The following is a 25,926-nucleotide window of genomic DNA, read 5'->3' on the forward strand; positions in this document are numbered from 1 at the left end:
AAGGACCCGACGGGAAGGGATGTGCAGCATTGGGGCACAAGAATAAAAGCTCCTTTTCCTCCAGACACAACAGCGCTCCGGGCTCTGTGACAGCTGAAGGTGAACCTGTGGCCTGGGTGCAGGTAGGAGCCTGGTGCCTTGGAACCGAAACCTGAAGATGCAACAAAAGGAGAGGTTTTCATCCAGCCATGAAACTCTCCTTCTCCCAGCAGCCGCCACTCAGATCTCTATCTGCTTTCCGGGGCCCAGGGTGGACCAGCAGGCATGTGTCATTTCCCTGGATAGGGGCTATAATGGGGACATTGTGCTGAGTGGAACAAGAGAGGTTTTCATCCAGCGACCAGCATTGGGCAGACACTCGAGCAAGGGGCTCTGGGGCTCACCCTGCACAAAGGAGTTTGGGAGCAGGGCCCTGAGCCAAGAAGAAGCCCCATGGGTTGGGCTGCATGTCTGCAGCGGCAGGCAGTGGGGCTGGGAAACACAGAGGCATTGCTCCCAGAACACATCATTGCAATCTCATTTTCCTCTGCAAATAGATAATAGAGGATAAAGGAGACCACCCCAAAAATACCTGCATTAATAGAAACCTCGTGAGTCCTTGAGCATTTATTCACTGACTCACCCCACAATACTTGCTACCACTTACTAAGTTCCAGGCACTGTGCTAGGCCCTAGGGAGCTCGCAACAAGTAAGACACAACACCCACCCTCACAGTACTTGCAATCTGGGGGGCCATGGAGAGGTAAGGAGAGACCTAAGTAGGAAATTATACATTGATGACCCAATGGAAGAACTGAGAGTGACACAGTAACAGAGTCAGTTCAAGAACCCAGATCTGAGCCCCCAATCGGTGGTTTTTCTTACTCTTTCCAGGGTCTCCTGAGATCACTGCTTGTCTGCTCTGAGGAATGGCGGGTTGGAGCTTAGTGAGGAAGGCACCCCAAATACTATAGTAAGGAATTTGAACTCTACATTGAGGGCAAAGGACAGCCATCAAGTACTTTTAAGGGGGATCTGATTGGAACCATGGAACGGTCACTGTAGCAGCCACAGTGGAAGCAGACCTGGAGGCAAAGTGACAGGTTAGAAGGCTAAAGTATGCTTCTCTCACTGGGACAAAGAACATTTAGCCTCCAAATTTTTCTTTCCCAGGGCTTCCCAGTTCCACCTGATAAGCTAAGAATGAGACTGGGGAGTATCATTTGTTTTCACAAGACTAGGAGCATGTGGGAGCTGAAAGCTTTTTTCCTGGAATTGTTCACTGGGACCAGATTTGATATCTTTTTACAGAGCTGGAGCTCTCTGCACCGACTTCTTTAGACAAGCACCAGGCAAACCTAGAAAACTTAGTACAACAATAAGAAAAGGGAAGATACGAGGCAGATCCTAAAAATCCTTTCCAGAGAATTGTATTCATACAGGGAAGTGGAAAAGAAAGGAGAAACCAGGCATTGGCATCCACAACTTCCATCCCCATTCTCATTCCAGCACTTCCCACCTGATACCCTACAATCTAGCCAGACCAAACTGCTTTACAGACACATCCTGCAGTTTCCTATCTCTATGTCTTTGCTCTCACTGTTTTCACTGCCTGTAATGTTATCTTCTCATTGCAGGCTCACCCAAGTGTCTGTCATCCATTACTGTCTCCATGATCAGTAAGATATTCTTGCTTTGTCTTAATGAATTCCAAGAGCACTTTATCTCTCCTCTGGCACTTTTCACATAATAATTTTTAATTAAATTATTTTGTACATATTTATCTCCTCTACTAGATTGTAGGTTCCTTAAGGATGGAGATCATTTCTACTTAGCATTAGTTCTCCCAATAGAAATTGGCACAGAATGCAACAAACGTTCCTAAGTGGACTGATGAAAAGTGGGGATAGATTTTATGGTGACTATAGGCCTAAGTAAAGGAAAAGTACAGAAAAAATATATAGTTATTCCTTGTCCCAAACCCACAGCCTCCTCATCCACCTCACCCAGTTTCCTAACAGCAACCAAGCTGTAGTCAATTTAGTCAACAGTGCCACCTAGCGGGCATTGTGGGTAATTATTAAACCAGAACCACTACACCTTCAGAGCGACTTCTTTTTGTTAATCCTTAGGAAAACTGTGCACAGACTGTGTTCTCCCATTTTTACATCTTTCCTAGACCACAGCTCAGTTAATTCCACTCCACAAATTCTTCCATAGGTGCATATAAATTCCCTTTAGCTTTTTTGATTTTTCTGTTCCAATTCTCTTCTAAACATCCAGAGTCTGAAAGTTTCTTAAAGTTTCTAAAAGTTCTAAGCCTCCATCTGTTCTTGCAACAGTTACGTTTTACATATTTTTAAAATTTACTTCAAGTGAAATATTATGCTTTTTAAAGTATAAATGGGCTAGCCTGGAAACCTGACTACAATTTATAGCCTTGTTTCCAAGTGTTTCAGAATTCAAACAGTGAACTTTTAGAAGTTAACCCACTTGTAAATCGTTGGTTGTCTGCTTTAGAATTTAAACTGACCTTTTCAAATTGGAAAAGTGGGCAGGAACAAAGAGGAATTGGCAAACAATAACGGCTCACAGCTATTTACGGTTTACAAAGTGGGTTTGTACCATCATTTCATTTGCCCTCCTAACAGCCTTGTGAGGTCAGTATGAGGTTTCCCACAGCACAGATGAGCAAGCAAACCTCATAGGCTTAAAGTTGCACACTTAGTAATTAGAAGAGCAAGAGCTCACACACAAGTTTTCAGACTCCAATCCCGTTGTTTTTTCACTACACCATATTTCCTCTGTGCTCATACACAGATATACTAAACAAACTACTGATGCAATCTGGCGAAGCCAGGGCTAATTTCAACTTGCCCATCAAAGCAATGGAGGAAATAGTCCCAGGCCAGGAAAACACAGGATGCTTTTTCCCAAGTCCTTCCTTGTGCCTTTGCACAAGATGGTCCCAATGCCAGAATGTTCTAAGTAAAGGAGTGGCCTAGCCAAAACTTCAAACTGTGACCTGGCCTATCTTGGGGAGGAGGAGTGTCTAGAAGGAGAACTAGGTCTAGACTTCACTTTATGAAGGGTCTTAAATTTAGACATTTCATATTGTCTGTAAACGGTTTGGACCTACTTACACAGAGACACACTAATAGGATGAAAGATGTTGACATTCTTCATACAACTTTAAACTTAAATCCCATTCCTGACCACACTGGCCATAGCAATATTTTTTCTACATCCTGTAATTACTTTGGGAAGAGCACACTTAACATTGCACTGCATTTGTATGCTAAAAAAGTGTTCATTTCCACAATTTTTATCACTCTGTGTTGGCATTCTTCACGTTTTAGTGCACAGGGAACCTCGAAAGTTGGATGTGTCCCAAGCCATTGCCCACCTTTTAGCAATTCTCTCTTTCTCTCCCTTTTCCTAGGTGGTTTTATTTTTTAAAGATCTTTATTACTTCACTCCTCTTTTACACCATTATTGACATTGTACCAGCATAGAGTTTGGTCCACTGTCTCGCTCTAGAAGGTGCCCAGGAAAGACCTGTTTAATGGAGAAGATAAACCAAAAGCCAGGAAATGGGTGGCAGCGGCAGGGAAAGAGATTTTGATTCCATTGCTGAAAAACAGGTTCTAACAGTCTGTACAATCTGAAAATGGACCGGGCTGGGAAGTGCAGTAGTAAGCCCCCCGTCACTAGCGGAATGCAAGCAGAGCTGAACAACGCCTTGGTCTGGGTGGGGGTGGGACGCACGGGCGCGGGTACGAAAGAAAGCGTGTGAACTGGGATGTGGGTCCTCTAGCCCCTCACGGAGGGGCATGAGGACTTGCAAAAGGCAGGGCATGGCGCGGAGCGTGTGCGGGACAAGGGACACCGGCGGCCCAGGGGGCGAGGCGGGCTCCGGGTCTATTCCGGGAGCAGCGTGCAGGGGCAGGCGAGGGCGGGCGGGGGCGCTGGGCGAGCATCCTGTCGGGGGAGGGGACGCGCGGAGGGCGCTCCAGCGGGCGGGACTGCAGAGCACCGCACGCCCGCAGCCGCCGGCCCGCCGGAGGCACCGCGCCCTGCTCCGCGCGACCGATCGCCGGCGCCATGGACCGAGGCCGCGGTAAGAAGAAAAGCGGTGCCCACACTTGTTGCTTGGTGGGGAGGGGAGAACCGAGCGATCTAGAGGCCAGAGAGGACGAGGGAGAGACGCGCTGTGGGGCCGGGGCGAGGAGCGTGGGCGCGTGGGCGCGTGGGCGCGTGGAGCGCGTAGGGGAGTCGAAGGCCGGGCGCTGTGGGTACAGGTGCCTCCTGGGCCAGGGCAGCTAGGGGTCTGTTAGGGACTCGTCTGTTAGGGACTTGTCCCGGAGCTGAGTCGCCTCCTGTTTGTGAAACCAGCGTTTTCATACACTTGGAGTTTTAACTTCATAAAAGAATCCCCCCCAGGATTCCTGAGGACGGCGAGCTCCTCTGACCCCATCCCACCTCCCCCCCAACCCCCACCGAAAGTAAAATAGGGCTAACGAGTCACACTCGTGAAAACCACCGGACATGCGAAGCCCCTACTGTTCGCACGCTGAGAAGCCCCAGGAGACCGAAGTGTGCAGCTACCCAGGGTATCGGGAGGAGGAGCTGCAGGAGTGCGTGTGGGAGGCACATGGGTGTCCAAGTCCTGGCTCTGTTCCTGACAAGCTGTGTGACCTTAACCTACCCTGTTTCTCTCTGGGCTAGTGACGAGGTTAGACCACACGGTCTCTGAGACCCCTTCTTGCTTGGACTCTTTTTCAGGAGGGGAGAGTATTTGATAAAGTTTCACAGACATGGTGGGGGCTGGTTGAAACTGCAATTGACAGGAGCAAAGAGAGGGCATTTATGGGGGGCATTCATTGGGGCCTGTGCTTAAGTAAAGGCCTGGACACCTCAATGGGCTCATGTCTGTAAAAAAAGTGGCCTGCTTGAACATGGGGGCAGTGTCAAAGGCTGACAACCAGAACACCAGTGTCGTAACTTCCCACCTCTGGAATCGAAGGAGATCACAGGTGTGAATGCACTTGGTAAACTGGCGAGTGCTGTGCCAACATGAGAAGCATTATTATTCTTGTTATTATTATTATTATTAATGGAAAATTCCTCCCCTTCCCTACAACAATCTTACACCCTTCCTCCATCTGCCTGTTTGCTGTGCTAAGGCCTCCAAGGGGAAAAAAAGGAGTGGCCAGGGGTGTGGAAGCAATTAGGAAGGGCACTGGGGGCAGGGATGAGAAGAAGAGCAGGTGTCGGGGTAACCTCCCTGCACCCCTGTTACGGGTAAAGCCAGAGTTCAGAGGGCTACAGGGGACCCCAGACTTCCAGGTCAAGGTGCTGGGGACAACTTCCCCACCCACACCATCTCCAGCACACAAGATGCTGCATCCACCCTCTATTAGGAGCTGGCAGGGCAGGAAAAAATGGAGGGGGCTTCCGTTTGGCTCTTTGGGGACCGAGGCTGTGATCTGTAAAGCAGTTCTCACCTGTTAACTGACTCCTGGACAAGTCTGCAAAGAGCATACGCACTCGCCAGGGAGGAAAAAGAAAAGCGAGAAGAGGCACCTCTAATATCCCTCAGGCCCCCATCCCCACCTCCCACATTGTACATTTAAAGCAAAGAGCACTGCCCTTCACCCCATCACACCCCACAAGTTGCCAAATACCACCCTGTCCCCAGTACAAAATCCCCATAACTAGCCTACCTGGAGCTGTGGAAAACAGACCACCTGGAGCTTTGACAGACCATGAGTGATCATAACTCACTCAGTTTAAAATGCTTAATAACTGATGCCTCACTCAAGAGGGCTGCTTCCAGACCACTCTTCCTAGGAAGCCAGACTTCCCGGGAATCTATTAGTACTCAGAATGCTCTAGGGCTCTGACCTTCTCCCCTGCTGCGGGCTTTCCTAGCCTACTTTCCTTCTCCTTCATAGCCCTTGTCACGATGTGCCATTACTCTTTAAGAGTCAGTTATCCGACTATGTGTTTAGTGTCGACCTACCCTGCCAGAATGTAAGCTTCCGGAAGGTTGGGAGTGGATCTGAGTGGTCACCCTGCTGACACCAATGCCTGGCACACAGTAGGAGCTCACTAACGGTGGTTCAAGTAGTTCATTAGTAATACGAAACACACTTTATAGTGTACCCCGAGTTGATTAATGGTAATGCTGATTTTTAAAAATACATACCACAAAATCCTCACATCAGAACAGTTCTTTGTGACTTGCAAAGGCCTTCTCAAATGCGAGTGAAGTGGATGAGGCACACAGGACCAGGTCATTTGTCTAGATCCTCAGCTGTCTGCCCTGAGAAACTACTGCAAACACTGTATGAATTAAAACTATATATGAACTAGGATGCAAAATCTGTGTGGGTTTTTAAGATAAAATGTGAGAGTCTTCACAAATCATTCCAGTGGAAATTCCTTCTTGTGCCCATATCCCCAGGAGGGTGTGAGCACTCTCTTCTGTTGCCAGGGAAATTTTAAGAAGCACAGGTCTCATTTCAGCCCCATACCGACCACGTCGGGAGTGAGACTGTCGTGCCCAGGGAAGGAAACCACACTTCACTATTAGTAACAGTAACAACTGAAATCATCAAGGTCTTATCATGCGCCAGGCAACATGCTCAGCTTTTTACATGGCTTCTCTTGGAAAAAAGCGATGGGATGGGGCTATGACTAGGTACTATCATTAATCCCTACCTCACAGGAAAGCAGGCTTGGCAGTGTATTAGTCAGCTAGGGCTGCCGTAACAAAATACCACAGACTGGGTGGCTCCAACAACAAATTATATCCTTACAGTTCAGGAAGCTTCAAGTCCAAGATCAAGGTGCCATCTAGGTTGATTTCTGGTGAAGCCTCTCTTCCAGGCTTGTATATGGCTGCCTTCTCACTGTGTCCTCACATGGCCTCTTCCCTGTACACAGAGAGAGAAAAAGAGAGAGATCTCTGGTGTCTCTTCCTCTTCTTAGAAGGGCATCAGTCCTATTAGATTAGGGCCCACCTTTATGACCTCATTTAACCTTAATGACCTCCTTAAAGGCCCTATCTCCAAATGCAGTCACACTGGGGGTTAGGGCTTCAATGTATGGGTTGGGGGGGTGGGGGACACAATTCAGTCCGTAACAGCAGGATTAGGTCACTGACATTAACTTATACAGTCACTCGCCATGTGAGAGACAGAGCTGGGTTTGAACCAAAGTCCTGATCTTAAGTTTGCTGCTGGCTGCCTCTATAGTGGCAGGTGACCTGCCCAAGCCCTAGAGTAGGGCTTGGACGCCAAATCTTCCTGCTGCAGGTCCAGGCACCTCCATTACGCCACAACTATACCGTTCAGATCTTCAGTAGCAATTACAGCATAGAAGCTCGTCATCAAAGTCAACTGACTTGAGAATGAAAACAAACCTGGGAAGTAGGATTTCTAGGCTAACAGGATACGTGTCTTCCCATGAGTAAAGCAGGATTCATATAACATAGTAACAGACACAGAAACCACTTACATTATAATGAAATTCCTTCCAGCAGGACTTCCCAATTCATGAATATCATTCAAAGAGAATCAGCCATTGGTGAAGGTAACACCTTCACTATAGACTAATGATTATGGCCACCACCTTCTACAGGACCAGTAACTTAACTCTTTATCCTCTAATGAGGATAAAATATGGATACTGATGATGCCTACTTCTTGGGGTTGTTATAAATATTAAGTATATGGAAAATACTTCAAATAATGCCTAGCATATGAGAACCAATCAATAAATGCTGGCTATTGTAATAATTACAGTCTTTCATTAATCAGATTCAACATAATAAAATTCTATTGGCCCCAAGCTGGTCTGACTCTGAGGACACTTTTTGAGTCCCTACTCCATTTTAAGAACTGGGCTAGACAATTTTGTATACAACTCAAAGACGGGGACCATGTCATAATTTCTGTATCCTTGGAGCTCCTTCATGGTGCTTGTCTCTCGGAAATCCATCTCTGACGTGCAATAACTGAACCATCTGATGGGCGTTTCTGAGTGACTGATAAAATATTAATACATAAGGCCAATGTGTCTTTTTTCTCTTATTTATTCTATTTATTCCTGCCTACTGACTATGGTTGTGTCTTCACAATTTTGCTTTTGTGAACTTTCTAGTCTTCCGAGTTATCTTTGCTTTAAAGTCTTTCGTCTAAATTTTCTCTAATTTTTAATACACCTTCTCAATGTCCAAGGTTGTATCTGATATGCCTAGCTCATATGAAACAATCAATTTCCCCAAAGTTCCTTTCCTTTCTACTTTACAACTAGTTCTTTTTCAACTAGTTGCATTCAACCCAAGATGGGAGTTTCTTTTGCTGAATTATATTCTCTGGGAGATCATATTGTCTCCTGGGCAACTCAAGACATAATCTGAAGCTCTGCTTTTAATTAAGTGATATTTTTTTAAGTGATATTTTTATTATTTAAGAGATGCTAGAAGAACCTACTTGTGTCTTGCCTTTGTTGGACCAGCTTTGAGATCTATACTAGGAAAACCGCATCTTCCCTATCTGTGGCTTCCATTGGCCAAGTAGCCCATAGCCATTCCTATGATGAGCTCCCATCCATGACTCATTGCCCAACTTCTGTCCCCAAGGCTGTGAATTCCCATACCTCTTCCCTGACATCTGAGTTCATTCTCTACTCCTATCAATTACTGTTCTTCCAAAAGGAACACGCACCCATATTCATGTTTTCCCTCCAAACATGTTCCATAAGGTCATCTTTGTCAGCCTGGAGACTCAGCAGAGCTGAGTCGTTCAGAGAATGGACAAATTTAGGCTTTGACCACGACTTCCTAGTTGTATGATCTTGTATGAATCGGATAAATTACTTAATTTCTCTGAATGTCAGTTTCATTTCATTTGGAGTGTCATGGGAAAAGGTAATGCATGTAAGGTAGCACTTAGGAAACATGCAGTAGATGATAGATGTTACATTTATCAAATATAATTACTTGGATTTTAGCCACACTCTGCAATGGGTGTATGTATAGGATTTAACTTTAGTCTCTTCCCTGAAGAGGCTTCTGCTGGCACTAGACATCACTTCCACTCCCTTGTCCCACAAAGGGTTTTTTCTGCCTCTCCCTCAACTATCAGTTTCAAACCCCACTTCTCACACGGGTGAGTACCCTGCCGAGTAGGTTCTTCCCTCCCCACTCTCTGCCAAGAGCCTATCATTATTGCATTCTGATCTTTGGTTTGGAAAAACAACCCTGATTTTGGATACCATTAGCTTCTCATACCCTTCTACAAAAACCTTGCAATTGAACAGAGAAATAAAACCCCACCACCATACACACAAACTGCAGCTTCCTGTTTCTTCCCACACACTTCTTTCCCTCCCTGCAGTCTCACTTCCAGTCACACCTTCTGCTGAAAGCCCACATCCAAGGGTCACAAACGGCTTCCATTTTGTCTAATTTTTCACCCTTCCCAGTCCCATCTTCTGGGCTTCTCTGTAGCTCTGACCCTCTACTCTTTACTAAATGGATTCTCCTATTTGCAAAGATGGAGAAAGCATGGATCTTGCAATCAAATAAACCTAGGTTAACCACTGCTGCATCCCTCTGCCAGAAGCCTTTTCTGCCTCTCCTTCTCCCACCTCCAATCCCACTGTTATAGGTGCTCATAGCCTCTGGGCTCCTCTTGCTCTAAGGCAAGTGACCGAACTAAGTCTTATTCTGCTAGTCTGCAAAGCAAGAAGAATGACACCCAAAACCGGGAGACTGCAATGTGGTAATATTTGCCCAGCACCCAGCGCCTGGCCCATGATAAGTGCTTACTAACTGTTATTTCCCATCTTTTCTCTAAGCTCACTTTTTCTTCTTTGATGGCTCTTGCCCCTCTCTCCCCACCACCTCAGCCCTCTCTCTAAACTCACACCTGTAGACAACCAAGCCCCATTATGACATCTACTCTTAATGTCCATTTTCAGCCATGAGTTGAGCTCCACTCTCCTGCACTGGCTCCTGCCTGTGGAAGTTTCCATTTGGAAGTCAACTCAACCTCCAAGTGACCCAATTTTGAACTCATCTTATTCACCACCAAATCAGATCACCCTTCCTGTTTCTCTTTTTCTGTTAACAACACAATCACGTGAGGAGCTATTGAAGGAAATGGGGCTGTTTGTGAATAAGACTAAATTTGAAGGGGGGTACATGGGATCAGTTCTCAAACTAGCTGTCCTGTAGAAGAGGTAATAGAAAGACTCTCCAGAAGGCTATACAAGAGGTTAAACAGAGACCAGTTGGGGCACAATCTGGGAGAAGCGTACAAATGAAAAGAGCTATTCAATGACAGAGTAGGAGGTGCCCAGGAACATAATGAAGCAGAGGCTGAGTGGCCACAGATCAGGGAGCCCCAGAGTGGCTCCTATGGGGATCACAGTAATATATAAGTTAAAACAACTGTCACTCAATTCAAGAGGTTTCCATAGGCATGACCCTTTTGCAAACTACAGAGAACAGGACTTGTAGGAGTATATACTTCAACCTAAAGCATTCATCTTTTATTCAAATGTGTAATATATCATAGCTTTTAATGGGACTTATGAATTTTCTATGCTTGTGGGTAGAATTTGGGAAGAAGAGGATGCAATTAAAGACAGTTACTTAAAGCTGTAGATCTGATCGTACTTAAACTCTTTAATGGTTTCTCATTGTTCTTAAGATATAGACTACAGTCCTGGTGGTGGCCCTCAAGGACCCACCCTGCCTGTCACCAACTGACTTTGGGCCCCTGCCCATCTCTTACTATGGGCTCTCCTCACACTGGCCTTTGTACCTTCACCTGGTTAACTCCTTCCTGCTCATCCTTAGCGATCTGCTCAAACATTACTTCCTCAAGACAATCTTTCCCTGTCTCCCAAGCTACATCCCCCATTACAGGTGACCCTAGCACTCTGTACGTCTCATTGGTTACCATCTTTGCAGTTATGATTAATTATGGGAATGAATTAGCTGTTAATGTGAGCTCTGTGAGGGCAGGGTCCTTCTTACCTTGTTCACAGTTCTTTTCCTAGCACCTAATATAGTGCTTTGCATGTAGTATATTCGCAAAAAATGTCTGTCGAGATGATGAATAAATAAAAGAAAAAATACAAAATTCACAGAGTAGAGTTGGATACGGCCACTTTCAGCTCCAGGATTTTCCATTTCAATGATTCCTATTTTGGGGACAGAAACACAGACTTCGCCATTATTCATCGTTTCCTTTGCTTTCATCCTCTCTGCAATCACGCCCCTAATTCTGTTATTGAAAAAACGTATCCTGGATGGCTTCTTCTCCTATATCCTGTCATCTCCTATAAGAGCTTCCTGTTTCTACTCTTGCATGTCCAGCCTCCCTTAAGGACCACTCTCTATTGTCTAAAGCAGTGGTTCTCAAATCCAGCTGGGCCCAGAATCATCTCCTAGGGAGCCTACTGAAACTATACCCCCAGAGGTCTGATCAGTGGGTCTGGAGTGAGGTTTGGGAATGTGTACTTCTTGCAAAGCTTCAGGTGAGTCTGATATGCTCACTGTTCTAGTGCACTGGTTTATCATAACCCTTGACCTTGCTCAAACACCTTGCTTGATTCCATTACTTGCTCTAGCACTGCCTTTCACACTTTTCAACCAAGTGAAACTCTAGGGTTTGGGTCTGTTACCCAAAGTGTCTTCCAAAAGCTTGAAATGTCTCATTTTATCTAAAGTCAAACAAATTTCTATTATCGTCCATAACATAACTGAACAAACACCCCCAAAAAAATCTTTGTGCAGTGGACTTCCAGAGACACACTGTATTTTTCTCAGGGCTTCTTCCCTAACCCCACCCTGCCCTCTGCCATGGACTCCCAGGGTCTGTGAACTCTAGCCTGAGAAGACAAACCTCCAATAAATGTGCCAGCACACAGGGCCAGCTGGGAAATGGATCTGGACACAGAAGCAGAAATCCCACGTCTTAGTGCTGGCTCAGACACTCACTTCTGCAATATAAGTACATACATTTTTATAAAGCTTTTTAAGTTCTAGAAACCTTTTCACATTCATCAGTCGTGTCCATTTCCACGTAGTGTCAGGGTTGTTGATCATGGAGTGCTTCCTTTGGAGCTTGGGCAACCTCTGGTAATCATACATGCTCTCACTCGGCAGTCGTCCACAGGGGGGTCACTCTGGGTCAGAAGGAACCTGTGTAATAGCAGGGATATTCAAACAGAATTGACCACTAAAATCCTTTCTCTGGAACCCTTTCAGCCTTGAGTTTCTCTTCTTTTCTTAACTCTGGCAAAAGCCTTGTGAAGGGGTCAGCTGAGACATTCTCCCCATTGGATGTAAAAACTGAGGTTCAAAAAGATGACTCTGCTATTCCCTCTCCCTGAAAGAGACCACTCAGCATCACCTCCATGAAAACTACCTGCCACATCCTCCCTCAACCTTCCCACTGACTTTGGGTTAGCACCACCCTCCTCAGTCTCAGCTTTTAGAAGATTGTATTGTACTGACTTAAATGCCTCCTCTGTGTGTATGTGAAACCTGTGCTCTGAGACTGTCTCTACATCTCATTTCCAGTGTCTAGCACATAGAAGATGTTTAATAATAGCCAACTGAGCGCTCACCATGAGTCAGGCAGTTTACATATGTACATTGAGCCATTTAATTCTCTCAGCAATCATGAAGTTGATGCAGTTTGACTTTCATGTACATAAAATATGCCATTAATTTTACTGCGGGAGAAATTCCATCCAAAAATGTTGCCAGCAGTTGTGAGTGGACAGTGTCTGTACAGAGTGCAGCTTTTATTTTCTAAAATCACGGCTAGGGCATGTATATCAATTATAAAGATGTAAATACAACTTTGTATTAAAAATTTTGTAGTTTATGGCAAAATCTGGTTCTGTGGTAGACTAATAAGTACAGTTCTTGTGAAGGCATGTTTGTGGCCCATGTCAGTGTGTGAATGCATAGGTAATTTGAAGCTTTGGATACATTTGTGATATTTATCTTCCCTGAGCCCTGCAGTCTCACCGCCACCACCTCCCAACAGAATTCGATGGGAATGTTCATCATGACTTTGCCATCCGATGCATTTTAAGTTTATTTTCAGCACCTACTTTAAAATGTGTTGTATATGTATTTTTAAAAATATCCCCATTTTACAGATGAAGAAACTGAGGCTCAGAAAGGTCAATTTATTTACCCAGCCCTGCCCACCTCCAAACATAAATTCTTTACCATTGCTCTCCACTGCTTCTCCAGTGGAGAGGAGCATTCCCAGGTCAATTATGTGAAGGACTTGCCAGATAAGCCACAAGGACTTACTAGGTAAAGATTTCAAGGTGGGAAGCATGGGAGGGAAAGGGGATCTAAACAATTCCAGGATAGATGCCCTCCATCAGTGAATGGTATGGCCAGGCAGCTAGTGTGAGATTTTTGTTTCTTACCCTTTACACTCTTCCCACTGTGGCCCTTGGAGTTTTGGTGTTTAGAATTCAAGAAACACTCATCCTCCTGGAACTGGCAAAGAGCCTGCCCCAGGAGGGCCCAGGCAGGGTTTGTCCTCCATCTAAAATTCCACTCGGGGAATCCCAGCCACACCCCAAGTGGGGGTGGAGAGGCAGAGCCTGCCAGGCCTGATTCTTCTCCCTGCACAGCTGTCAGGCTGCAGAGGGGGCAGAACGTGGCACCACATTGCAGTCATTCCAGCTCTGGGGAATTTACCGACAGCACGTCCCACAGGAGGCAAGCTCAGGGGCTTTTTATAGCCCTCTAAGAACCTAGGAGAAAACTGATATCCTGAGAGGGAGAAGTGGGGCACGTGTCTTTTCCAGGCACCATTCCCTCAACCATGTAATCTCAGATGCCCGCAATCCACATCAGGGTAAGGGTCATGGCTAAGTGAGCAGTGTGGAGTGGTGGAAGCATGCTCACTGTCCGGGGGACGGGGGTTCCAACCAAATCCAGTTCCTTGAATCCCCTCCTTGGGCTTCAATTTTTTCACCTGTCAGGCTGAAGTATTTATTATAGCACAGGTATCAGCACACCTCAGCTGTCAGAAAAATCCAGTCCACCACGTCTTTTTTTAAATAAAGTGTTATTGGCACACAGTCATGGGCATTCATTATGTATTGTCTATGGCTGCTTTCTTGCTATAAGAGCAGATTGAGTATTTGCAGCAGAGGCCCCGCCCACATGTGGCCTGAAAAGCCTAAAATAGCTACTATCTGGTCCTTTACACAAAAAGCTTGCCAACCCCTGGATTAAACTGCAGTGAGTCTGGGAGTGTCTGCCTGGAGCACTGGTGAGAAGGATTCTGAGGGTGTGTCCAGGCTGAGGAATGAAGCACTGTCCTTAGATCATACAAGAGTATATATTCAAGACTAATGTTGGAAAGACCCCAGAATGCCATTTACCAGTGCTTTTCAAACTACTTTTTGCAAACAAAATCTTAAGCAAAGACTTGCTCTGGGGGAAGTGGGAATGAAAATACTGAGTACAGTCCATTCCATCTTCCTACTCCCAAGGCAGCCCCTAAAGAAGCCTCTCAGATCCCAAAGCTCCATCTGAAGAACATTTGAAAACCGCCTATCTAATCTTATGCCTCTCACTTTACAACTGGGGAAACTGAGGCTCAAGCGGCGGTGTCTTGCCCAAGATCACATGATGGACTCCTAGTCAGCTTTCCCCAGAACCATGAGGTGTCAGCAGAGCATGGACATAGTTCTGCTGGGGAGAAAACCTGTCCACTGGCCTTGGGGGCCTCAGGGCTGCCATTGGTATATGATTGGTCTGCCATGCCCTTGTTGACCCAGCAACCCCCAGGGGTTCAGGGCTGGGACATGGCTGACACCTGCCCATGCTTCACAGTGATTTAGTCAAGGCTTGGAGCCTTCTTTCTGAGACCACCAGAATCAAAAGAAAAAAAAATCAAAATTGAATGGACCATATTTTTTAAAATATTTCATTGATACCAAGACATATTTTTTAAATCAGAACATATCTTAAATTTGATATATTAATCTGTTCATTTTTCTGATTGTTTTTTCCAAAAAGCTATTATTTAGTAGATAAGATATCTTTAAATCAGTGAAATCTTAGAACGGGGAGAAATTATGATAATTTATACTAAGGCTTTCTTTTGAAGATGGAGTCAGATAGAATAAATATTTATTCTTCCTGCCCATTCTTGTTGAAGGGTTTGCAAAGAGCAGATCCAGCTGATATGAAACCAAGGGGGATTTTATTTTAGCTTTACTTGAACCAAGAAGAAAACTGATCTAGGAGTGTGCTGGGAAGCTGGAGGGACCAATCGCATTTCCTCACCTCCAGCCAGCAATCAGCTGTAGCTCTAAGGAGTAGCAGAGGGGAAGCGTAGGGTCCCTGCACCCCCAAATCTCCTAGTGAGGCAGAGAAACTAAGACTCTGTCACCAATTCCTGTGACATGAGGTCATTTCTGGCCAGTGTCCATCAAAGAGAATAAATAAAGGCCCAGAAGACTCAAGGAACACCTTCTAGCCAGGAACCTCAGAAACACTGGGGGAACAGCATTCCAGGTGGAGAAAATGGCAGAGTAGAAAGAAGAGAGGCACAGAAGCCATGCTTAGGGCACAAAACGGTCAGCATGCTTACAGCCCAGAGAAGCAGGTAGAGGTAAAATGGAGCCTCAAGTAGGGCCTTATCCTCCAGGTCCATAACTGAGAGTGTGATTGGTAACTAATAATAGAGGCAGCATAATGTGGGAGCTGAGCGCACTGGCTGCAGTGTCAGGTTGCCAGGGTTTGAATCCCAGCTCTACTCCTTCCACTTAATCCCTAGTCTCAGTTTCTTCAACTAAAAATGGAGATAACAATCTCCTGTCTACTATGGGGGATAATTGGATTTGTGCAAGAAAAGCACTCAGCATGCAGGAAGCATACAATTAAAAAAAAAAAAGTTAATGCTTGAACTACAGGTCTATAAATGATCGCCTTTCTTAAAAAATCAGAATGGATTCCAAGTTCTCTCTCTGATGCTTTCCCTTTCACTTCTTGCCTGCCCATCCTGGGAAGGGATGGAATTACAGAGGGAATGACGATAAACCACAGGGAGTACAGGCAGCATGTGAAGATCTTTCATCATCTGAGTCACAAAGGAAACTGGTGTCTGGGCCCTGGGGAGCTATTGACAAGGTACAAGCAGGAGGGGGTTATGCTATGTGTTGCCATTTGGGGGCAATTAAAGCTCACATCAGAGTAGAAAGGGAGAGACTGAACAGAGGAGACCAGTTAGGAACTACAGCAAATACTGCAGGTGAGCAGCAAATTGTGTAAGATTAACTCACCTTCATGTTTAAGAACAGGGAAACATAAAACTTCACACTCTGTCCATTTTCAAATAGAGTTAAGTGTATAGGATTGTTGATCTAATGGGAGAGCAGAGGAGACATCTGTCTGGGGTTCTTTAAGACTCAAGACATTCTTTCCCAGGACCTTCAACCATCATTTTCTTGATCCCACCCCCAGCCCTGGAGGCAGGAATCACCCTAGGCATCTCCCAAAGCCTGCCCGGGGTGGCTGGGCTCTCTGTGGGCTGCATTCGCAGGGGCCTGGCCCAGAACATAATCCAAGGTTACCACTGGAAGGCTTTTGCAGGCAAGGCGAAGGAAGGAAGAGAGGGACGAGGGTGGACGTTCCACCTGGGCAGCAGTCAGGGTGGCCATTCTGAGCCTAACATTTAGCCTCCCATCTAGAATGTCTAGACTAACCTCTGGGGGTAATGCTTGAATCCCCTGTGATTACTAGCAACAGCAACAACATTAATAGTAATAACCAACCTTTGCAGAAAGTTTCATATGTGCTTGGCACAGAACTTAACACTTTTCATACATTGTCTCCCTTTCTGCTCACCACAACCTTCTGACATGAGTGCTCTCCTTACCTCTGCTTCACAGATGAGAAAACTGACATCACCTGCCTGGGGTCGCTGGGCTAGGGAGGACAAATCCCAGGTGTGATTCTGCATGTTTCCCACCCCAGTCACCCAGTGTCACAGTTACCCACCGACTAACACACCCCCACATTCCTGCCAAGGCGCTGTCCACCTGGGCTCAGCCCACCTGGCTCTCTTCTTAGTTCAGACTTCTGGAGAGTTCCTATATACAGTGAACCTAATAATGTGGTCTTAAGCGGCCACCACTGTTCCAGGACTGCCCTCCAGAGCCCCAGAGAACAAGTCTGCCCCACCTTCCCTCTTCCCCCATCCCCATGAGCCCTTCTGCTCTTGGAGATGGTTGTCATAGACAGGATTAATAGCCCCCTCCTTCGTCTGTGGTTGTTCCTCTGAATTCGGGCTGTTAGTTAATCCCTCTGCAGTACACCTGCTATGTGCCCATTACGGTACTGGGCACTGGGCAGCAGTGGCAGATATTAAATCAGGCATCATCTCTACTCTCACTGTTCACACTTTAATGGAGGACGCTGAACAAATTGTCTGCTCTGGAGGCTATAACAGGGTGACCTTACCTGTGCAGGAAGGCAGGATGGGCCTCCTGGAGGAAGTGGCCTCTAAACCAATTGTCAAAAAATAAGTGGGCACTCTCAGGGGAGTAGGGGAGATTTTAAATAATAATAATAGTCAATTCTGTATGTGTCAGGAACTGTTCTAAACAGTCCATATAACACCTCACTGGACCCTCATGGCAGCCCTGTAAGGTGTAGGTATTGTTATTATCCCCATTATTCAGATGAGGTGACACAGAGAAGTGAAGTAACTTGCCCAGGGTCACACAGCTAATAGGGGATAGTGGTTGGAGAACAAGCCATGCAGAGGAAACACCACAAGCAAAGAGTAATATGGTAGGGCCTCATATATTGAAAATAGGTAAGAAATAGTAAAAAAAAAACAAAAAAAAGAAAGATAATATTTTTTAAACTCCACTAAACAGAACAAAGATAAATACATACTCTGTTCCCATTAGTGCAGCCTGAGGCCTCTACTGACGATTTTCTGATTCTTTAATCACACTAAGATTTCTGTGGGCTGATTGTCAACCTAATCCTTGCCTTTCTGAATAGGGATGCTATTCAGTCTCATCTCTTGAATCCTACACAGGTTATTTTTGTTTGACTGGTGGGGAGGGGAGCAGATGGCACATAGATCATTAATCACAATGTACCGATTTACAAAACTTCAGTTTACAGAGTGCTGTCACTTTTCACAGACATTGTAAGATTTGAGTCTCACAACAGGCCTGAGAGGTAGATAGGGCAGTTACCATCACCCCACTTTAATGCTGAGGAAATTGAGGCTCAGAGGCATGAGGCAACTTGCCCAAGGCCACACAGCCAGTAAGTGTGGAGTTGGACCTTGAGCCCGGGGCTTTTGGCTCTAGTTCCTGTGTTTTCTCCTCTACACCAAAACACAGCATACAGTGGGGGCCAGAAAGATGCAAACCTGGCACCTATGACCTACAGCAAGTTCCTTAGCCTCTCTAGGGCTCAGTTTCTTGTCAGTAAAACTGTGATAAGAAGAGCTCCTACCACATGGGGTTGTTACAAAGATTAAATAATGTAATAGGCACAGAGTGTTAGGCATGGAGAATCTTCCCGCAGTGGAGTATCATACAGCACAGTGAATGAACACAAAGACAGGCAATGATATGGATAAACCTTAGCAGTATCATGGTAAAGAAAAAAGTCACAAAAGATTACCTATAGCATTATGCCCTTTTAATAAAGTTTAAAACAACTAAAATTTTGTATGGGTATATCTAGTTGTAATCTACAAGGGAAAGCAAGGATGTGTTGAATACAGCATTCAGGATGGCAGTTAGGTTGGAGGGGGAAGCAGAAGCATGGGATCATAGTTAGATGTATGATATCATCTGGATTCAGGCTTTTGCTTTGAATGGTAGATTTGTGGGTACTTACTACATTAGCAAAAATAACTGATTACATAAATAAATAACTAAATAAAAGTGGAGCATGCATGGACCAATGATGAGTGTCTCATGAAGCAAGGATTAGGATTAACCCAAGTTTTGTCCACATGAAGTCCTAATTTATAAAAAGAAATAAAAGTGTTAGGCCCAGAGCCCAGATTGTAAGAAGTGTTCAATAAATGTTCACTGCCATCCTTGGATATCTTTATTATTATGATATAAAGGGGGATAAAGGGGGATAAAGGGGGATATCACAAACCCCTAGCCAAACATCTTCAATGTCTGTCCCAGGCTATTGGTGAGATGGGTCCTCAAACTCAAACTTCTCAGAAGCAGAAAGCCCAGCCCCATTTAGGCCTCAGACCAGGCACCCATCCTATGAATGGACACCAGTGGGGAATGGTCGTGAGGGACTCACTGCTGGTTCCATCAAGCTTTGGAGGTAGGGAACCTCTGTTAGAAGAAGGCGGCAAGAAGGAATTATGATGCAGAAACTGGAAGTTTAGGCCTTAGACTTAGGTCTAGGTTTGAATCTTGGTTCTGCTTGCCATGTGCCTTTAGACAAACAACTGTGCCTCTCTGAGCCTCATTTGGTTCATGTGTAAAACAGAGGGTGAAGAACAGCGACTACCTCACAGGGCCATTATGAGAATTAAATGAGGTAGTCCATGCAAAACGCTTAGCATAACATCTGGAATATCACTTCAGAGCTCAAAAATACTACCTGCCTTTATCGTTGGGTATCCCAGGCCACTCCTTTTAGTGAAGGAGATGATAGGGACTGCCGCAAATGGAAACAGCTGCCATCTTGTGTGTGAGGCGTGAGCATGTGTGTGTCACAGTTTTCCACTTCCTCCTGGAACCATTTCCTTTGTGAGCTAAACAGGGAGGAATCTGCACACAAAGGAACAATTCTGGGAGAGCCCAGTCCCACAGCCAAAAGTTATTTCCTCGGAAGTCGGTGGCTTGCCCCACCCCCTCCTGTCTGGAAATGTCCTGATGAGAGGGAGCTACCGCTTCCCTGGCCGCCCAGGGCTGAGAAACAAGGTGTCCAGAACGAGAGCTGTCCTGGTGGATGAGAAGACCTGGGCAGAGCTGCTGCTCAAAAGGCCATTAAGATGCAGGGTGTTTCCCTGAGCCTGTCACCCTGGCCTGACTCCCAGGAAGTGAGTCACCCCAAAACATCCCCACAACCTGCTTCCCCACTGACCTGCAACCTCCCTGACCTCTTGCCTCCCTGTCTTCCTGAAACGAGTACATTAGAGAATTGTGCTACAGAGGAATGTGTCCATCCCCAGTAAAAATCCCTACGGTTTTACAAACTCTTACCCCACCATTCCCCGCTTCCCCTCCCACAAACCTGCACATGGGGATTCTAAATCCCTTCTTAACAGAAGAGGAGAATGATGCTCAGAGGGGCTGACTGACTTACCCCAGATTCCACACTAGCAAGTAGGAGTCAGAACCCAAACCAGATACTCTCCTACCAAATCCCAAATCTCCCACTCTTCTTTACCACTTCCCTCAGGATTTTGGGTTTCTCTCCCAGGGAGTCAAACTGTACTATTTTCTTCAGCATGAAGGATATTCAGTTTCCTGCATAAGCTGTAATTAACACACACAAAAGCCTTTCAAGGTGACCTCGCCACCCCCTCTGCCTCCCTCACACTGGAGCTATATTTAACTCCTGGAAAGCAGTCAGCACAAGGCAGTGGCTTTGCAGCTGGGTTTCTTTGCTGCTCCTTTTTCATTCTTTTCCAGCGCACATGAACCATGGTCTTCCCTGTATGCGCTGGGACAACAGGAAGTGTCTGTTTTAGTGATCAACAATGCTAGTCCAACCAGTGAGGTCCCCTCCAACGTCCTGCCCACTGTTTGGCCTTCATTTGGACTCAGAGGAGTGCTTGTAAATTCAGAGGAAGGAAGTGAGACATCTCCATGGCCCCAGATGGGTAGATCCGCAGTAACTTGGAAGAGACTGTGGGCAGGGGAAGGAGAGATTTCTGTACCCACGAAGTGAAGGGGCAATCCCACCAGCCTCACCTGTGTGACTGGGGGCCTCTCTGCAGAGTTAACCCAGGGCTTAACATAGATGGAAGCAGCATCCTGAAGGAGCACTGGGAGAGGCATCCCCAAGTAGCCTCAGTATTCTTCCCATTCTGCATTCCTCAGTTCCCACACCTGTAAGAATTAAATTAGGGATTTCATTAATAATTAAATTATGTAAATAACACACGTAAATCTCTTAAAGCAAGGTATGACATATAATAGTAAAGGAAGAGTAATGTAAATAGCTAATATTTATTGAGTACTTACTATGTGCCAGACACTGTTTAAGGCACATTCTCATGTACTAGGACCCCATTCCCACTGCTGAGGTGGAATGCTCATAGGTCACCAATGATGTGCATCGGGCGGTTATATAAGTGTCCCAAAGGTGCACAGCTAGAAAATGGGGAACAAGACTTGAACTCAAGTAGTTCATATATTGTTAATTATTATTATTTATTTGTTAGGGTTAAAATCCACCAATTACAAAATACCCATCAGTAAACCAACTGGCAGCCATATTCACACAAGGGATACAAGTTCAACCAAATAGGGTTTGAGGAGCTTAGCCACGTGAGAAATTGGGCTTCTGCTCCCTTTTGTGCCGTGGGGCTTTTTGTTACCTGTGTTTTTTTTTTTTTTTTTTTTTGAGCATCTTCTTACTATCCTGAGTCACCATGAGGACAGACATGGTTTTAAAAATCACATTAACTAGCTGTTAGACTTTATCAAGTCTTAGGAAAACTTTGCTTCAAGAATTAACTCATTCCACAAATACTTAAGCACTTATTCTGTGTCAGGCACCAGAAAACGCTGGCACTATTCCTACCCTCAAGGAGTTAAGGCTCAAGTGGGGGAAACTGACGTTAATCAGAGAAATACATATTTAAATACAGCCATCCTTTGGTATCTGCAGGGAACTGGTTCCAGGACCCTCGCAGCTACCAAAATCCTCGGATGCTCATGTCCCTCACAGTCAGTCCCATGGGTCCTGCATCCATGGGTTTTGCATCCAGGGATCCGGAGGACCAGTGAAAAGTATAACATTTCACCATGATAAGTACCACAGGGAGAGTGATGCTATGTCAGCATAAAATAGAGGGAATGTATGTGGTCAAGAGGACAGGGAAGGTTTCCGTGAGGAAGTCGTGAGTGAGTAGAGGACTGAAGGGGGCCATTACTGGTTAGCAGGAGAAGGGAATTCTGACAGGAAGAGGGAACAGCATATGCAAAGACCTGGGGTTAAGAGGCTGAGGAACATAGCATAAAGCAGCCTGGAGGGAGGTCTATCTGGAAGGGCCTGCAGGGTTGGAAGCCACAGAAAAGGCTCCTCTTTCCTTCCTTCCTCCTACCCAACTATTGAGACCACACCTACTAAGTATACTGCTTTCCTTTCCAAGGTGAGTTACCGCCCCAGTGCTATAACAGGTCATACCTCATTAATGTGCTAGCTTGTTTAAACAGTATACTGAAAGTCATCTCTAAAATCATGATCAAAAGAATGTAAAGTAATGCACTGGTTCTTTCTCCAAGTAAGGAGCCCTTATGAGATGGAAACTGGGTTATTTTGCGGTTGGGAAATGAGAAAGGAAATCTGAGTGAACCAAAAGAAAAATTGCATATCCTTCATAAAACCACATTCTGACAACTCTTCCTATTTCCATTTTTAAATCATGCTGGTTGCATTTTCTCTGACTTTGATAACAAAGAAGGATGAGTTATCTTTGTCCTAAAGAGGCTTGTCAATTAGTGAAATGGGGAAAAGAGAAATTGGTTTCCTCCTACTGCTTTGCATTTAATGAAATTGTAACTTGCAAGCTGTTTCCAAAAATTTTTGTGAACTCCAGAGACTAAAAGGTGCCCAGGAATGAGATCACAAGTCAAAGTGCCCACCGGCTAGCTTGGTAGGAGCCCAAACAGGGTTTATTATTCCTGTGGTTTGCTGAAGATGAATTATTCACTTGACTTTTGTCATGGAAATTAGACTTATTACCTTTGAGATCTCTAAATAAATCTGACCTTCCTTGCACTAGAACCCATACTGGCTGTGATGAAGGCCTTTTGATTAAAGGTTTCACTTAGGCTGCACCAGGGATGCGATCCTGAGAACAAGTGGCAGTGCTTTTTGTCTGTGGCTTAAATTTCTGCTCTCTACCACCTCATGTCGATTTCACTTAGGTGGGGAGGGTGGAGGAGCAGAGAGAAAACTGATCTTAGTCTTAGCTGGGTATTCACCAGGAACAATATGCACAGAGTGGTCTAATCTTAGATATATTTTTAAGTAGGTTTCTAATTTTATTTGGCAAACTTTTTTGCATCCCAGAGAACAACTATCACCCCTCTTGGGTTTCTGTGCCTGTCTATCCCACTTGGTAAAAGAGTGAAGACTTATAAACAATGATTAGACCATTTCTTCCTGGTTTTTCCTCACTGGAATTCACTGTACCTCCCTAAGGCTCAACTAAACCAAACAAGATCCGTGAAATGTATTCATGGTTCTAAATAAAATCTAGTCACAACAGGCAGCCCTGTCCTGATGCCCTTATCTGCCCGCAGAGAGCAGAGATGACCTGGACCAGGAGCAAAGGTGGGAGGGGGGTGGGGTAGGAATTGGTGAAGGAGATTTCTCCTGACTGCGGACGGCAGGGACAGGATTCTGGGTTGCATTATAGCCCCTCCAACTGAAAGATGCTGTCCCTCCACGTGGCATGGAGGGGGCCCCAGGGATGGGAGCACTCTGAGGAAGAGGGCCCTACCACCGCTGACCGCCATAACCACCTGCGCTCAGTGTCAGTCCCAGGGCTGTGAACAGTCCACGTGGCGGGGCTTACAGAGTCCCACAATGTCCTCTTGCCCCAGGAACCCCCCTCCCTTGTGCCTAGCACCGCACCTGAATCTGCTGGGGGATTACATACAAATGAAGGGAACACCGTTGAGTGCACTGAGCACCATATGTATCTTTTTACTTCATCTCTCCAGTGACCATGTGCAGCAGCTACTGTTTTACCCCCACTGTTTACAGATGAAGAACTGGACGCTAAGGAAAGTTAAGATATTTCCCCACAGCGGAAAATGGCATAGCTGGGAGGGGGACCCAGATTGTGCACAGCCTGTGCTCTCAGCCACTCTTCTGTGACTTATCTAAGCATCAAGCCTAGGGTAAATTTAACACTAGATACTCATTTTCAATTAGTTGTGTGACCGTCGCTAAGTCAAATAACCTCTTGAACCCTCACTTTCCACATCCTTAAAATTAGCGGGTTGGACTAGGTCATCAAAATATTGTGTTCAACGAATAGATGCTTGTTGGGCATCTACTATGATTGAAACACAGATTAAGACATGCCCTCGTAAAGCCTGTTACAACAATTATAGCAGATCTGTCGCTAAATACTATCTGGTCAATACTCCGGAGTTTGCATAGTTCTGGGGAATATTAGGAAGCAGCAACAACAACAATAATACGGCCTCGTTGATGAGTGCTGGCTCCAGGCACAGCACCAAACAAAGTGCTTTGCAAGCATGACCTAACCTAGTTCTCCCAGCCTAGGAGACTGGGATCCTATTCTCACTTTACAGATGAGAAAACCACGGCTCAGAGTTCTCTAATGTGCCCATCTTTGTATAGCTCGGAAGTGGCAGCACAAGAATTCCAATTCACAGAGGTCTCACCCCAGAGCCCTAATCACTGTGCTCTTCTAAGCAAGACTCCACATTCCAGCTAGTTGCAATCTTCTGTAGGGGCTCTTATTCCCACCTTGACTCTCAGTTATTTCAGAAGGGGATAGCTAATGATAATTTTTTCAGGAATGAGGGAGGTCTTCCCACATTCTTTATGTTCACAGACATGCCCTCTAGTATGTTTTCTGGTGGAGTATTTTTCAGAGGTTGAACCTTGGAATCACCTGGAGGACTCATTAAAATGCAGATTCCCGGGTCCCAGTGCAGGGCCTACTGAATCAGACTCTCAGATAGGAGGTCCAGGAATCTGCACTTCTAGCAAACCCCCTGGGAGAGGGTATGGCCATTTGTCATAAGCATTATATCATTATATGCATATGATTTCTCTCCAAATTAAATTCTGTGATGGTTTAAATCCCTGTGGTTTGAATTCTCTGGTGTTAAAGACAAAGGTGCCATCAAAGGCACATCTGTATTCACCACATCTGAAAGCTAGCTGGAGAGTTCTGTATTGTCTTTAAAGAGTGGAGCGCTGGCTGGAAGCTTTCTTGTAACCATGATGTATAAGTTTGTCCCTGGGATGACATTCCGCTGGTAAGTCAGGTATAAGCTTTGAGTCACTTGTTTTTTTTCTCTGAGATCTACACAGTTAGGGCTCTAAAGTTCAATGGGCCCAGTGGAGAAAGGCCCACTGAGCAGGATTTCAGCCCCACAATAAGGGTCTCTAATCCATCCAGTGAGAGGACCTCCAGGTCAGGAGCCCCAGTGAAGTCATGACCCAGCTCAGCAGGCAGGCTTTGAGGGACCGCCCGCCTCCTCCCTGCCCCACCTGGCCTCCCCTTCTCTGAGCCCAAGTCCTCTGGTGGAGGATTCAGGCACAGGGGTGCAAGCTTTGAAGTCAGAGAGCCTGGCCTTACAGCTTACTGGCTGGGTGACCTCACTTCTCTAAGCCTCCGTTTCCTCCCACTTAGAACATAGAGAGACTTATGTGGTTTGTGAGAATTAAATGAGATAATGTGCATTAACTGCCCAGCACGACGGTAACTGCTCAACTCAAGGAAGGATTCTTGCCCATTAATGCTACAAGCTGCGCTTTCTCCCAGGGCTCACACTCCCTCTGCCAACTGTACTTTAGAATCGCTATGTAACTCTCCTGCCGCCACCTGCTGCCTGCCAGTTCCCAGGCTGCAGAAACCAGTGCCACTAGGACCAGGCAGCTCCTCACTCCCCATGTGCTTCTCCCAGATTACTCAGCTCCCTCC

At 45.7% G+C, this 25,926-nt stretch overlaps 1 protein-coding gene and 1 long non-coding RNA gene across 4 annotated transcripts in view; one reads left to right on the top strand and one right to left on the bottom strand.

Moving 5' to 3' along the window:
* LOC137759656 (uncharacterized) overlaps window positions 1-12,201 on the bottom strand; it is a 63,525-nt gene extending 51,324 nt beyond the window's left edge. For both annotated transcript variants that reach the window (XR_011073123.1, XR_011073122.1), the window contains exons 1-3: window positions 12,055-12,201; window positions 11,037-11,203; window positions 6,805-6,921 (exon numbers count right to left, since the gene is read on the bottom strand). This is a non-coding gene — a long non-coding RNA (uncharacterized lncRNA). The remainder of the gene's footprint in view (window positions 1-6,804; window positions 6,922-11,036; window positions 11,204-12,054) is intronic.
* Window positions 4,021-25,926, top strand: part of AFAP1L1 (actin filament associated protein 1 like 1) — a 71,846-nt gene continuing 49,940 nt past the window's right edge. The window contains exon 1 of one of the 2 annotated variants that reach the window (XM_068536163.1): window positions 4,021-4,100. In XM_068536163.1, coding sequence (XP_068392264.1) covers window positions 4,085-4,100 — 16 coding nt within the window. In that variant the 5' untranslated portion in view covers window positions 4,021-4,084. Of the gene's footprint in view, window positions 4,101-16,988; window positions 17,003-25,926 lie in introns of those variants that run through there. The other variant, XM_068536164.1, reaches the window with a different exon arrangement.

This window comes from Eschrichtius robustus, chromosome 2 (genome assembly GCF_028021215.1).
Source record: "Eschrichtius robustus isolate mEscRob2 chromosome 2, mEscRob2.pri, whole genome shotgun sequence".
Lineage (NCBI taxonomy): Eukaryota > Metazoa > Chordata > Mammalia > Artiodactyla > Eschrichtiidae > Eschrichtius > Eschrichtius robustus.